Source organism: Tauraco erythrolophus, chromosome 1, assembly GCF_009769465.1.
Source record: "Tauraco erythrolophus isolate bTauEry1 chromosome 1, bTauEry1.pri, whole genome shotgun sequence".
Lineage (NCBI taxonomy): Eukaryota > Metazoa > Chordata > Aves > Musophagiformes > Musophagidae > Tauraco > Tauraco erythrolophus.
Window position 1 is genome coordinate 66,132,762 of NC_141465.1, and position 14,587 is coordinate 66,147,348.

A 14,587-nucleotide genomic window follows, 5' to 3' on the forward strand; every position below is an offset into this window, starting at 1 on the left:
CATTTAGAAGTTCAGCAAGAACCAGAGCTAAGAGATGTTCAAGAGAGCAAGGCATACTCGAGAATATTTTTCCTTTAGTGTTTTTATCCAGTGATCCATTCCCCATGGGCTTTTTTTTCTCCTATAGAAAGAATAGAGCAGTAGAAGTCTAGAAGAGTAGTAGTAAAAGAAAGAAACAGTGTTACATAGTTGTCAAGCTGTATGCTATTTCTGCGACATAAGTATTTCTGAAAATACAGATTTCAGCGCATGGTATCCTTAGTGCTTCTTCCAGCTGTAAATGCTAAAAATGTAAAGATACACATGCAAAATATAGACAAAGCAGATGACCAATAAATTACACACAAGACATGTCTGTTACATTTTTTGACACATTTTTAAACTGCATTCCTGATCTGCTGCTGAACAGGTATTTGCACTTGTTTATTTACCAAAAAACAAGTCTTCCACAGCAACAGGGGTGTGAAGAGTGGACAGCCGGCGCAGGGGGAGCGCGGCGGCTCGAAGGGCTACACGGGGCTGCACTGATGCACAGAAACAAACTCCACAATTCCTGGAGAGGTACAAAGCAGGTATGTTTATTGCAGCGCTGGGTGCAAGGGGAGGGGGGGGGGGTGTCTCTCCTCCAAACTTGCACACTACATTGCAAAACAAGCACTTATTTATGATGCAAAAGTGTACATAAATATTAGTACAGGCTGAATTATTACAATTAGTTCTAGGAACTCATTATCATAAGTCTCCTCACAGACAATAGGGTTCTAGTTAACAGTTCTCATTATCTTTATGGCTCCAGATGGCTCTGCTTATCTGCTTCTTCTCAGGTCAAGCTGCCCCAGTGTCATCGTTCAGGAGCCTCTAATCTATAGGATTCTTGCTTGAGACAGAGTTTCAGTACTTTGCTAAACTATTTGCCATGTTGCAATGCCTAACTGAGTGTTACTTTCCATATGAAGTCCCCCCCTTTTCTTTCTCCTTTGCAAATTTTTTTTTGCTATATAACACCATTCCCTTTGAGGGTTTTGGCAAAATACTTGCCACTTTCAACGTTCTGCGTTAACTTATGTTTCTTCCATTCTTCCTATGTGCTACCGGTTCGTTTACACATCCACGTGAAGCATTGCAACATACAGCAAACTAACAGTCCTAACACAATGATCACAATAAATGCAATAAGGAGTTGCTTCAGCCATGTGAAATTAGGTAATCAAGAGGTGAGCTTTTCCCAAAGTTCAGAGAAACTAAATGAAGTATTATCTTGAGCTACTCGGTGTAAAATTTGATTTTTCTCCCGTATTTTCTGCAAATCTGTTTCTACCCGTTTTTCTTGATTAATATAAGTGCAACAACTTTGATTAATAACTGCACATAATCCTCCGTTTTTAGCCAATAAAAGGTCTAATCCTAGTCGGTTTTGCAAAACTACTTTACTTAAAGAGCCTACTTCCTCTTGAACTCCTTGTAGTGCGTCAAGGGTGAGACTTTCCATTTGTTCTAATGTAGCCGAAATGTTAACAATCGCTTTTTCCAATTCACTCCCCCCTAACGAAGGAATTAACCATCTCACAAAACTATGAAACCCAGTACTTCGTTCTGCTAGAGGATTTGACACTTCCCGTATATGTCTCCAAGGGGATGTCCTCCATATACCGGCCAATGAATCATTTTGGTTATATATTTTATTTTGGGGTATGAGATAACCTGTCGTACAGGTTCCTTCCCAATACTGGGGCAGGGATTTCCTAGCCCATCCGTCTCCACATAGCCACCATAGTCCGACTGGTATGCATTCATACAGGAGGCTATGATTTAATCCCATAATGATTGGACCTGGACACCCTCTAGTCTCATTTAGTGTGCATACAGTGCCATTTAGTTTTTTAATTTCAGTATCACTAAAGTGTCCTACCTGTTCTGCGCTGCTATTGACTCTTTTAATAAAAATTCCTCCATAATCTATCCCTTGTAGATCAAATCGCATCTTCATATTTGTACTACTACAATCATGTTTAGGCAGGTGTGGGTGCAGGGGCCCTTCTTCTTCCGATTTCCAACAAAGGGTTTCCCCAGTAGGAAGTTTACTTTGCTGGTTACCTGGAAGACATTTTCCATCTGTTTGCCAGCTTATTCCTAGGCCATCGGGTGCTAAAGCAAAGTTAATATTATTATATGGCCAACTCCAGTTTAGATACTTCACTGGAACTCCGAAAAATGGGAATTCCGTATTGCTTCTGGGAAGAGCTGTACATATCCAACAATCTGACAAGTTGACGGCCTGAGAAATATTCGTGGTTAAGCGTATAAACAAATTCTTCTCCGATGCCTCTCCCATGTTTAGACAAAATCCTAAAATGCTAACAACGATTATTGTCCATCTTTTCGCTGAATCCAGAGTTTCAGTGGTCCAGTAGATGCTGATTCCCATCGTGGTCTAGGGGCCTTCTTTATTCTGGTGTGATGTATCCACGATGCTTGTTCTTTAATCTTGACTGCCGTGTGAGTGGTTAACACCACCTGGAATGGACCTTCCCACCCTGGTTCCAGAGGTGAACCTAAAAGACATCTAACACATACATAATCACCAGGTTCAATATTGTGCATGGGCCTATTGAGACCTCAGGCTCTAGCTCCCAAAACCAGCTTCTCTATTTCCCAAAGCTGTTTTTGCAGACTTATATAATCAGTTAACATCTTATTCCCGATTTGAGTTGATATTCCCACTTGTACAATGTAGAGTCTCTCATACACTGTTTCAAAAGAACTCAGCGCTTCCTTGGCTCTGGGCTTAGTTCTAACTCTCAGGAGTGCTAAAGGCAATGATTGGAGCCAAGACAAACTGGCTTCCTGGCTTAATTTTACAGTTTATAGCTTAATCAGGTGATCCATCTTTTCGACTTGACTACTTGATTGTAGATTATATGGGGTATGAAGTTGCCAACCTATTCCCAAAAGCTTACTAACTTGTTGAACAACCTTCACAATGAAACGTGGCCCCCGGATCCAGCGAGATTACTGCAGGAACCCCAAATCTCGGTATGGTTTCTTGCAATAGTACTTTGGTTACTTCCCTATCTTTATTAGTTCAGCAAGGGAATGCTTCTGGCCACCCTGAAAAGGTATCCGTCAAGACCAACAGGTATCAAAATCCCCCTTTTCTTGGGAGTTCCGAGAAATCAGTTTGCCACTGTTGTCCTGGATAATTCCCTTTCCCTATTTGGCTGGGCCAGGCTTTAGTTCCTGTCTTGGGATTATTTTGCAAACAAACCTCGCACTGCTGTGTTACTTGCTTGATAGTGCTATACAGGTTTTGGGCAAATATCAGCTGACTCAGATATTTATACAGGGCCTCTGTTCCCCAATGGGATTTTCTATGCTCTGCCATAACTACGGCCCATATAACGGTCTTCCTGTCCACATTCTCTCCGGATGGCCCTCCTATATCCTACATCCTTCCAATGAGCCAAAATACAGCCTAAAGGGTTCTTTTTCACTATTCCACCGCTTTGCTTGGCTCCCATAATACTTGCTTACTATCTGCCTTTTCAGTCACAACTATCAGAGCCTCCCTTGCTAGTTAAGGGACACTGAATAAACTGACAACAATAATACCTTACTCAAGGCAGAAGGTGCAGAGGCGTACTCGCTCCACAGCGAATGCACCTAAATCCAAGACAATTATCAAGATAAAACTCCTGCCTGCCGTTTGGAGAAATAACGTACTCGCAACACGTTGAGCACTTAGCGCGAACAAACATGCAACAGCGGTGACAAAGACTACCTGCTGAAGTTCACCTGAGCGCTCAATCCCATCCCCGTCACACCAGTTTCGACTACACCAAAATCACTGCCAAATCGTACCCAAACGTCCTGTTCACAAACAAAGCACTCCAAACCTAAGATTGGATTGTATGAAAAATTCCAGAGTCCGTGTATAGGACACCAAAAATTAATACTTGGTTTGAATAACACTGTTCCAACGTCTTGTCACGTGCTTTGTTTGTTACTGGCCGCTCTCCTCGTGGAGAACACGGAACCACGGGCTCAAATGCTCACCCAGTGGTTTTAGCAGCACAACCATACATCCCAGGGCTGGCCCAGCAAACTCATACAAACATCAAAGGCCTTATTAGATAGAGAGCCCCAGTTACCATTAGCCGAGGTACAGAACTCACCCAGTTACCACCCTATGGGGAACTCAAACCCTAGTTTGTTCCAGAGGCGAGCACCAAGGCTCTTTACCCCACGTAGGACGTCTCCTCACGACTTAACAGGTATCCCGTTACTTATTTAGCACATACCTGGTCCGCCGATGACGGTCCGTGTCTGTCCCCGCGGTGATCCGAGTGAGTGGGGAGCGCTTCCGGGAAATCTCGGGGGCGCCCAGAGGAGTCCCGTCCTCAGCAGGTCCCGCAGCCGGATAAAAACGATCCTCCTCTGGGTCGCCAAATCGACGCGCAGAACCAAACTCCTCTCCCGGAGAGCTGCAAAGCAGGTATATTTATTGCAGCGCTGGGTGCGAGAGGGATCTCTCCTCCAAACTTGCACACTAGATGGCAAAACAAGCGCTTATTTATGACGCAACAGCATGCATATTTATTAGTACAGGCTGGGTTATTACAATTAGCTCTGGGAACTCATTATCATAAGTCTCCTCCTCTTGCCGCATGCGCACTGCCATCTGGTGGACGTCTATTGGAGGAGGGCTCGTAGTCTTCACCGTTCTTCTTGTTTCACTTTTGGCTCAGAATGCTGAGTTGGCTGAGCTCCAAACCGCGAGACCGCTTGATGGTTGTTCCTCACAGACAATAGGGTTCCGGTTAACAGTTCTCGTTATCTTTATATCTTCAGATGGCTCTGCTTATCTGCTCCTTCTCAGGTCAAGCTGCCCCAGTGTCATCGTTCAGGAGCCTCTAATCTATAGGATTCTTGCTTGAGACAGAGTTTCGGTACTTTGCTAAACTGTTTGCCATGTTGCAATGCCTAACTGTTACTTTCCATATCAGCGCGGGGAGGGAGAGGCGCAAGCCGTGCCTCGGCATTCTTATTGTTTTTTTTATTATTATTATTTATTTAATTTTATTTTAAATTTTGTTTTTAAATGTATTTATTCTCCCCCGCCATCCCGAAGTGGGATGTCTTCTCAGCCCGCCTGGGAGGGGAGAAACAGAAAGCGGCAGGCGGGGCGAGCCCACCCCACCCCACCCATCCATCCATCCATCCATCCATCCATCCATCCATCCATCCCGCGGAAAGTAAGCGCCCTGCCCGCAGGCAGCGCGGGGAGCTGCGGCTTCGCCGGCGCGGGAGGATCCGCGGGCGGGGGGAGGCGGGCGGGGGGCGGTTTCCCTCCGGGCCGAGCCCGCTCCTCGCCGCCGCCGGACACCGCCCCCGCGGCGGCGGAGCGCGGCCGCGTCTTCCCGGGGGGGCATCCCGGCGGGTGCCGTGCTGGGACTCCTGCGCGTCGCCGCTCCGGACGCCTTTGCCGGAGGCTTAGGTGGCTTTTTTTTTTCCGTGGATTGCTCTGGATGCAGGTGGGTTTTTCTTCCAATTTTCTATGCCACACCGCGCCCCCCCCCCGCAAATAAGTTTAAAAAAGTTTGTGTCGGAGAAATCGTAAACTGAGGTTGGCTGAAGGGGCTTCTGCTGGCTGCGAGGTTGGGAAGCTCGGGCAGAGCCGGGTGCTGTCGGCTCCCTGTGCTGCGGCCGCCCCGGCTGGGGCTCTGAGAGATGCTTCTCATCAGCGCAGGGATGGGGCCGTCTCGTTCACTGTTAGCACAGACGTTTCTGTGCGAAAAATTCCTCTTTGCATGTAGGAGGGGTTGCCTTAACTTCTAAAATGCTATATAAAAGTAGCTTTTATTTCAAAAGCAATGGTTCAGTGTTTTTCTCGTGCTATTTTACCACTGTTAGAGTTTTCCCTCGGGTAAGTAGTATGGCTTCAAATGTGTCAAACAGTGGTGAGCTTCATCTCATGTGTTCTGCTCTTATGTTGTTCTCGTTTTCGTGTTTGTCTTTCTCGTGATTGTAAATTCCTAAAAGTGAGTCTGTAAGTCTGCATGCAAGAGGTTCTCCCACAGTTTTGGGAGCTGGGAGATACCTAAACAACTGGAGCCTCCTCTCTGTCTTCTAAATTACTTCTAAAGACCTACCTCTGGGTCTCTTGACATCTCAGTGTGACTTGGGGCACAGAAAAATAGTCCAAGAATTTTGTCTTCATTGTTGCAAAGTCCCACGCAGTCCCTTATCTTTCAACTGTGTTTGAGAAAATTATTTTAGGTGGTACCTCTGGTTTGTGGTTGCCTGCCGTTAAGAATAATTCAGTTTCTGATCTGGAAAACAAGGTTTAGTGTATAAAAACCTGAAAATATAGTAATCCTGCCATAATTCTGTCATCAGGTCAAAAAATTGATTCCTCCTTCATAAAATCTCAGATGGGAATGACTTTGGAATTGTGTTAATATTTTTAGATTTTAACTTTTCAGTGGAATGCTAAGGTCATAAATGAAGGAAAATCATCATTTTAAAATTTATTTTAATATGAACTCAACAACAGGCTGATTAAGGCTGTGTGCATATGTAAATATAAGGGATTTTCATAGCTCCTTTATATCACAAGAGAATAATATAAGTATAATGCAAGAGTAATGTAAATTTTATAGCAAAATGATTTTGAAGTTTAAAGTTTGGTTTTATTTATTTTATGCAATTTTATCAGCCATTAAATATTTAAAGTGAATTAAGCATCATCCTTGGCATATTGCATAACTTTGCAAGGGAAGATCATTGAATCATAGAATGGTTAGGCAAAGATGGCAAAGAATCTGCCAGTTAGAAATAATGAATCAGTTCATCTAAGAAAAGAAAAACTCAGAACAATCCTAAACCCTTAAAGCTAATATTTTCAATAAGTTAGTACTTATTTTGGGGCAAAGGAAGAAAAGGAATAAACCACCTTCACTCGTGTAGGATACTGCTCAAACTAATGTGTGGTGGCAAGTGCAAAAAGAAGCCTTACACTCTCAGTATTAATGCTTGTGTTCCCAGAAGCTGATAGAACATTTTTTTAAACCTTTTATTTCCAACAGACTGGTTAAGAGAAAAGTGCAACCAGTGATGGGTGTCTGTTTTGCTGTATCTTGGGATTACTATTGTCAGAACCAGTTAACAGATAAAACATTTAATAACTGTGACATTAAGCGAACTTTTGGCCTGTTTCACCTGGCTGTATATTTTGTATCACTTTGGGTGTATTTTCCATTCCACGTCAACTCAAACGAATGCAAGGAGACAAACTGGATGCTCTTTTTTTGTTTGTTTGTTTTGAATGCAATTGTATGTTTTATTGTGGTGTGGGGTTTTTTTAATGCTTTTTGACATGCAGAACTGGCAGATTTAGACTTCAGTCCTGCAAGCTCCTGAGTTTGCTAGAAATTAGGAGGGTTCAGGATGTCCTGCTAGATTGTGGAGAGTTGGGGAGCGCAGAGTGTCACCTGTAAGACAGGGTTGTCAGAGTTGCAGAGTAACGTTTATCAAACCAAGCTGTCTGTCTGGAGAAGAACAATCAGGTGAACCTTCAAGTGCACAAGCCAATAGAATCATAGAATGGTTTGGGTTGGAAGGGGCCTTGAAGATCCTCTAGTTCCAACTCCTTGCCATAGGCGGGGACATCTTCCACTAGATCAGGTTGCTCAAAGCCTCATGCAACGCGGCCTTGAACACCTCCAGGGATGGGGCAGCCACAACTTCTCTTCAGCAATAATGTGTACTATTCAGTTAAATGCTAACATTAAGTGAGAATTAGACCTGTTCTTCAAGGGGTTTGGATGGGAGTTTAGAAGCTTTACTGAAATTTGAATTTGGCTTGTACTACATCCAAAGGTGTAAAAAGCTTAGCACTTTATATATGAGCTACTAATAAGAGACTTACTCCTACAAAGCCCAAATCTTCAGGTGTTTTCCTCTGCAGACCCCCATCTCTTATGTCCACCCTAAACTTTTCAAAGCACATCTGCGTGCGTCCTTTTTGTCATCTTTCGATTTCAAGTGGCTGCATGGCCTGACCTTCACGATTTGTGTACTGACTTTTTAAAGTGTGTCTTCCACTGAATTGCCAGGGTCTGCTCTACTTGCCTGAGCATTAAAGCATCTTTCCCCAGCGCACAAGGGCAGAACTCATCCCACTGAAGCTGATGGGTTGTGGTCAGTGGAGAAATGAGCTGGGCACTGGGCTGTGCCTGCACACCTAGTGTCAGACTGCTGAATTTTAGTCAGCTGAATCCCATCAGGGAGTAAATGTTCTTTTACAAGCACTGTAAATATGAACTTCTAATATGTCTCTAAGAAGGCAGGATGTGTGTGACTGTGTATAAAAAAATCTATGTTTTATTATTTATATTTTGAGCTTAATAGAGATACATATGGTTATATTTGCTAAGGCGATTATAGCCTTTGGCTTTGTCTAACACCAAGGCTGTGATGCTTTAATGACAATAGTATGCAGACTCTTTGCCTGTGATTATTCTGGTGAAGTTAATTCCCACATAGAAACATTTATGATGGCATACTATAATCTTTGCTACAGATTATCTAGGTGTAACCAATTCAGCTTGGAAAAAAAAATCCATCTGTAACTGAAATTAATCTGCATGTAAATCACACTTAAATCTCTTCAGATTTTGAAGCCAGATTCTGCAATATGCTTTGCGGAAGGGAGGAGCAGACAGAACTGACCTCAGTTGCATTCTTCAATAAACAGTCATGTGCAAACAGATTAAACAAAACTGTCTTCGAAGTGATTGAAAAAGAAGAGATGAATTTGGTAGAAGCTAGGATGTAAGCAGAATTATTAAAAAAACTCTCAACAAATGATTACTTACTGGCTTTATTTCACTATACATCTTGTTTTCCTATGGATTCTTTCTTCTGAAGCTCTCTTTCAGCACAATGCCACCATGCTTTTTTCCTACTAAAAAAATGTGCAGCCATTTGCCTTTTAAGTCATACAATTAGTGACTGAGAAACACTCAGCACCATATTTTTTAATCAGTTGTTATTTCATTTGTGTTTTCTTCTACTAAACTTTAACTCTGTTCCTTTAAACACAATTATGACTAAATTTAAGGTATATTGATGGTTAGTCCCAGTTAGTTGCCTTCTATAACCTGCAACCAGAATCTGACAGGGGATAATTTCTTTTCAAAATAGTAGAGTATTTCAAATGTTCTTTCTCTTAGATATGCTGAGACCCTTACCAATCTAAATTACCATGTACCTCCTAAATGGGGGAAAAAAGCAGAAAGCATCAGCATTTCACATTGTCGATGATCAAAGGGTAAAAGGTCTGCAAAGTGTACAGAATTTACTCATCAGGAGAGAAAGTAAAGACAGACTGTACACATTAGAGTTCAAAATCACTACAATAATGAAACATATTTAGCACAGTGTTTTGTAAAATTAGGAAAATAGTAAGAAGAAATACTTGCTAAAAATGTTCACCTTGACACAAAGATATGATAAAAGAAAAAAAGCAAAAAACCTCTGCATCTTCAGTAAACTCTGAACTCTCATTTTTCCAGTGGGTTAACACATCTTTTCCTACAAGACAATTTCCAAAAAGCAGTGCTTAGGAGTAATACAGAAGATGCTCCATTTTAAAATGTGTGTAATCACTCTAGGAGCACATGACTCACGAAAGAAAAGTTTTCCTGTATTTTAGTTCAGCAAGCTATGAGTATCACGCATTTTTGCACTGAGGAGTGGAAATTCCTGCGTGTATATATATATACACACATTATATATGTCCATGTCTCTTTATAGAAATATCTGTGCAGAATTTGCCTGCAACCACGCAGAGGGCTGGCTAAGCAGTTATGTGTCCACACTAAGCACTCTGTTATTGCTTTACAACACGCACACACGGTGTACTCATTGCATGCGGGGATACAAGTTCATGTCTGCGGTGGGAGAGAGATGGGAAGCTTTGGGTGTTTGACTGCTTTATAAATAATGAAGGAGAACATCTGTCCACTGGTAAATGTGGGAGAAGTGAAACTGATACCACAGCTCTGCCAACCTTTGTAAGCACATGAGAGCTTCAGGGACTGCACTTGAAATTACTCTTTCGGGGTGAAGAAATACTTTCTCCTCCATTTCTCCTTCTCCTAAAATTTCATTCTTTTAATTGAGGTCTAGCCAAGAATCTTTGCTTGGTCTGGATTGACTTATGTGGAAGAAGACACAGTTCTTCATCTGGGAAGCTGTTGCAAAAGATATGTCTTACCATGCATTTTCTCACCTGAGCAGCTTTGAAAGAAAGGTGCAAGTAGCCTTCTCTGTGCTAAACTGTGATTAAGGACCAAGAAAACATCAACAAACTGATTTTCCTGTTGAAAATCGGAGAGAAAACTGAAAAGAATGAAAAATATTTGTTATGGTTCAAAAAGGAGAAACTGTTAGTAAATTATGTGCCTACTTTTTGGTCTTGGTATGGAAAAATTGTTTTGGTTTTGCCATTTGTTTTCTTCTCTATTTTCAGAAGACACCTGTTGTCAGAGGGAACAACAGTAGCTGCCCATTGATAGAAGGACTGCCCGTTTGCTCTGAAGGAAGAGACCATGCTAAAGCACCTTTTTAAGATATCTTCCATTCTGAGCCTCAAAAAAAAATCTTCTAACATGATCCTGGGTTTAAATAACAAAGATGAATTTGAGGTGATTATTTGCTTGCTTCTGCTGCCCTGGAGTTAGCTGCAGAGCTGACCACTGGCAAGACATAGTGCAGGAAAATACTTCTGTGCTGCGATGCAGTATTTCACATCTGCCTAACCATTGAAGAGCTATCTCAGCTGAGTGAAGATCTCAAAACTCCTGAGATGATTTGATCTGTGATGGAGATATGCTTCTGGGAAACTGCTGGAGGACTTCAGCGCAGGGCACCTGACCTCTCTGCCCCCACCGATCTGTGTCAAAGTCCGAAATGAACCGTACTTGGACATACAACCTGAGCTTTGGTGCAGCTACAGATCCCATTGAGCCAAGGGCTGGACTCTCACGAAATGGGCACACAATAGTGGCTGTTTTTCTTGGATTTATCTTGTTTTTTGGTTTCTTGAATAACTTGATTGTCCTCATCCTCTTCTGCAAGTTCAAAACCCTCCGTAACCCAGTCAACATGCTCCTCCTGAACATCAGTATCAGCGACATGTTAGTGTGCGTCTCAGGCACTACCCTCAGTTTTGCATCTAACATCCACGGCAAATGGATTGGAGGGGAGCATGGTTGTCGGTGGTACGGCTTTGTCAATTCCTGCTTTGGTAAGAGTTCAATGATAATTCTCTCATCTTATTCTTTTCAACACTGGTGCATGAAGCGTCTTGATCAGTAAGCTCACTGCTGCTCTATGGTAAACAGAAGGATGCTTTGGTTGTCTTGTATGGTCAAACACAAGTGAAAAGCATAGTTTAAAACATTTTTACAAAAGGCTTTATGAAGGAGTAGCACATATCTGATAAATATTTCCTAACATATCCCATTTTTTGAAATTATTTATTTTTAAGAGCTAAAAATGGCAACTAGAAAGAGTCAAGCCACTGGAAGGAGATTGACTAAGTGTATGAACATATATAATACTTCCCTCTTTTTCAGGAAAATCTGTGCCAATGCTGACCTACAGGCCCCTCAGTGCTGCTTCTGTCATGAACAAAGCTTCCTGAAAGTACTTCATTTACCATTTGTAATTATCTATCAGTCTATAATATGAATTCCCTCATGTCCCAGATGACAGTTTTCATCATTAGATGCTTTCCGTTCTCCCCAAAGCAAAATCTTTATTCTAAAATTCCATGCTTGCAGATTCAATAGCAAATTAAGTCATAGGAATAGATTTGTTGGAAAGAGTCAGTGTGCTTCAGAGCTGCAGTAAAACAGTGTTCAGCATTCTCCTCCTGTCCAGACAAAACTTTTCCTGCAACCAGCTTATGCACTGCTCGATTTAAGTGTTTTAACTGAAAATTATTTTAATTATTGAAAAAAAAAAAAAAGGAAAAAGCAGTCAGAGTGCAGCCTTTGTCCCTGCAAGCTGGCCCATCACTTTTAAGAATGACGTCACTAAGCAGTGACCCTTTCTGCATTTATTCCTACGTTCAATAAAAGGTCCTCTAAAGCATAAACTGGCCTGTGGGTTCACATCTAGATGTGATCCTTCTCTCACTCAGACTGGGGGACCCAGCACAGCTCCTTCTTGCTGTACATCCTTGCTTTGGTGCCTCCAGGCCACCAGGACAGGACCAAGTGCATCCATGGCTCTTCTCCCACTCTGGAGTTGCGGTGGGTCTTTACAGTCACTTTGGCCTGAGAAGTGCTCCCGCAGCCCTTGGTGTAGAGTCAGGCTGTGGATCCAAAGCCACATTTTCTACCTGAATTACAAGCTCATGCTGTTTGCAGTGGTGCAGTCTCTGGTACTCTTCCCTTCCTCAAACGTCTGCTCAACTGATGATGGTTAACTCAGCCTGGCAGCTTCCCCTGGGAAACTGCTGCTTTGCCCAAAGGGAGCTCTCAGGAGTTAGCAGTGTTGAATAATATAAAAGCACCGACTTTGGCCGTCCAAAAATAGACTCCGTTATGAACAATACCTTGCCTTGTTTTGACAGAGTGGTTTTGATTTGGTCTGTGCAGAGCAAAATGACATGCCTTCTCCTTCCATGTTTCATTTCCATTTTTGTGAATTTTATGAATTCCAGTATTTCAGTAACTAGTCTTCTCAGGGAGAAAGAGGTTAGGACTGTTTTTTCTCCATTCTTTCGTTTAGCCTCTTTTATATTATTTAGAGGTGGGACAGGAAAATAATATTTGAAGAGAGGGGGAAAAAAAGATACGTATTTAAGGAATTAGAAAAAAAGTATGTCGAAGGTGTCTTTCAAGCCTGCTGGCTTCTGTCAGGATACCTGTGTGTTACTGTGCCGCTAACTGTCGAATTAAACCAGCAAATGGGTCAGTTTCTCCTGGGGCGATTTGCTTATGGAAGAGTTCTTGTTTTGAGTCAGGTCTTCCGTGTAAATCAGCTGGATGGCAGAAGAGCAGATTTCTCTGCTATAGTGATATAGTTCATGCAAGAGTTTCTGGTACAATTGTTAAAATTCATGAGTTCATCAAGGAACAAGAGGCAAACAAAAACACAAAACCCAGAATGCCAAAGGTGACCTCAGCTCCTCTGAGCGGTGTTGGTGCTGTCAGCAGGGTGTTCTGGGCGGCTGCGGCAGCCTGAATGCAGGTAGTTATTGAGCTGTGCACATGGGAACTTTTCATGACAGTGTTTAAAAAAATTCTTTTAAAATTCTTTTCTCAAAGTCTTGCAGTGCTCACTACGCTTTTCTTTCACTAGTGCATATAAAGGGAATACTGAAGAAGTTGGCTTGCAGAGTTTTAATTAAAAAATGTTCACTGGAAATCAATGTGAGTAAAAGCAAATAATAGTAGCAGGTTGCCTGACGTTTATATATCTCTATGGACATATTACCTCTGCAGTATTCATCAGGTTTTGGGATTTTTGTACTCCAAAATGTGCTAAAAAAGAGCTACTGCAGGTGTGCAGTATGTTGATGGCTTTTCCAGGTCTTTATAGCACTTGAAAACAAAATGCTTAGATATACGATTATTTATTTTTTTTTGCATTCAGTGTGTGCTGTAAGCATCACAGACTGAACAAGGATCCATTGAATGGAATGGTTAATTTTTTTATGACAATTGGGAAGTGACATGAGAGAGTTGGGAGCTTTTTATTGATACTTGCAGGTATTATTACTAAAAGAAAAAATAAATAGTATCTCATTCATGGTAGGATTATTTTCGTTGTCTTCTGAGGACTTTGGAAAAATTGTATAAAACTTATCAAAGTGATTCAGAAACTCAAAAGATGGAAAATCAAGCATATTCTGTATCATAAGCTGGTGGCTTAAGACCTTGCTGATTTGTACAGTGTAGTTACTGAGGATAAGGAAGTTTTTTGTTAGCGAGAGGATTTTTTGACACCTAAGTCCAGTTTAAATCACAGCCTTTAGCCTGATCACTGTGACTACCTTATGAGTGGCAAAGCTGATTAGATTTATAGACATAAATGCAAAAGCCACAAAGATGACAAAATACAAATATATGAGGCTATGATATAAAAGGAGCATGTTCTTACACAGAAATGGTAAGAACACAGAAATGGCAAAACTGTATAAGCTGAGAGGAGAACATTTCTTTGTGTTACTTATGCTTTCTTGCAATCCCTGAGCTATTCTTAAAAAAAAATATAATATTTGCTAAATATAGTGTATAAAATATATAGTATATAAAAAACCTTACCCTCCTTTGTGCCTCATGTCTGACGTTGGCCCATCAAGGCTACAAGGAATGGTCTTAATGCACAGGGTCTAGAATAGAGATGCATAGTAGGAAAGATAACTAAGAAGAATTGAAGTTCAACATGAAGCTTTGTAAGAATAAACACTTCAGTATTCTTATCTGTTCCTTTTTTTCTCATGAGGTAGATCCTATCCTACTAGGATGAACATCATTATAGGGCCAGGGTTTCAGGTGACATTACAGGG

At 41.7% G+C, this 14,587-nt stretch overlaps 2 protein-coding genes across 4 annotated transcripts in view; one reads left to right on the forward strand and one right to left on the reverse strand.

Annotated features, from left to right (window-relative positions):
• Positions 1-562: 562 nt before the first annotated feature.
• Positions 563-4,940, reverse strand: LOC147529416 (syncytin-A-like). The gene is given in 2 exon segments (XM_086610533.1): positions 563-2,563; positions 4,299-4,940. A coding segment is annotated over 1 exon segment (1,344 nt). The 5' UTR covers positions 2,426-2,563; positions 4,299-4,940; the 3' UTR covers positions 563-1,081.
• A 511-nt stretch (positions 4,941-5,451) lies between these two features.
• LOC104371494 (opsin-3) overlaps positions 5,452-14,587 on the forward strand; it is a 107,435-nt gene continuing 98,299 nt past the window's right edge. For all 3 annotated transcript variants that reach the window (XM_086619638.1, XM_086619629.1, XM_086619646.1), the window contains exons 1-2: positions 5,452-5,535; positions 10,538-11,311. In XM_086619638.1, the coding sequence (XP_086475764.1) occupies positions 10,975-11,311 (337 nt within the window). In that variant the 5' untranslated portion in view covers positions 5,452-5,535; positions 10,538-10,974. The remainder of the gene's footprint in view (positions 5,536-10,537; positions 11,312-14,587) is intronic.